At 50.0% G+C, this 668-nt stretch overlaps 1 protein-coding gene across 1 annotated transcript in view; it reads right to left on the bottom strand.

Annotated features, from left to right (window-relative positions):
* Positions 1 to 345: 345 nt before the first annotated feature.
* AAK1 (AP2 associated kinase 1) overlaps positions 346 to 668 on the bottom strand; it is a 47,127-nt gene continuing 46,804 nt past the window's right edge. The window contains exon 21 of the mRNA XM_010135983.1: positions 346 to 630. Coding sequence (XP_010134285.1) covers positions 346 to 630 — 285 coding nt within the window. The remainder of the gene's footprint in view (positions 631 to 668) is intronic.

The following is a 668-nucleotide window of genomic DNA, read 5'->3' as shown; positions in this document are numbered from 1 at the left end:
CCTTTCAATTCATCTTATAATGCATTTCCCCAGCCAGGACCAAAAAAATATGGAGTATTACTCACTTGGAAAAGCATCTAAAAAATAAATGGGGGGGAAGACAGTGAGAGGAGTAAGGTAAGAAGCAACTGAAAAGGCTATGAAGATCCTGAGAGCCAGGCATTCCGACTAACTAACATAACTTAAAATGCTTCAACTGTGTATCACTGCAAATAGAGTTCTGACTCCAAAATAATTATTATTTTATATATATATATTGCTATGTCATTCATTGCAACTACAAGGTTCCAGGTCCGGTGAGAGGTGGTCCCGCAGGACGCACACGCCCCAGCTCACAGCAGATTATTAAGGCTTTTGCTTTCCCGCTTTGGAAGGAAAAGGCGCTGAAGCAAACGGGTCGCCGCCGGGCAGCTCTGTAGTCCTGGAAGACAGCGGGGCCACACAGACAGAGCCTGCTATCACCTGTCTGTTGGTCTGAGAAACCACTTTGTAAGCAGCTATGGGCTTGACTTCGGGACCCTGCCCATCTTCCGGGCCATAATGACGGGAATATTTCGACAAGGATTGTGGACGGAAAGGCTTGTTAGCCACGGGGCCCAGCGCGGCTTCCGGGGGCAGCGCATGGCCCCCCTGGGTTCTCTCCCCGGCGATGCCGCCCTGCTCCTGCG

This window comes from Buceros rhinoceros, unplaced genomic scaffold (genome assembly GCF_000710305.1).
Source record: "Buceros rhinoceros silvestris isolate BGI_N320 unplaced genomic scaffold, ASM71030v1 scaffold16585, whole genome shotgun sequence".
NCBI classification, from domain to species: Eukaryota; Metazoa; Chordata; class Aves; order Bucerotiformes; family Bucerotidae; genus Buceros; species Buceros rhinoceros.
The sequence above is the reverse complement of the archived record's forward strand: the minus strand, read 5'-3'. Positions and strand labels throughout refer to the sequence as shown.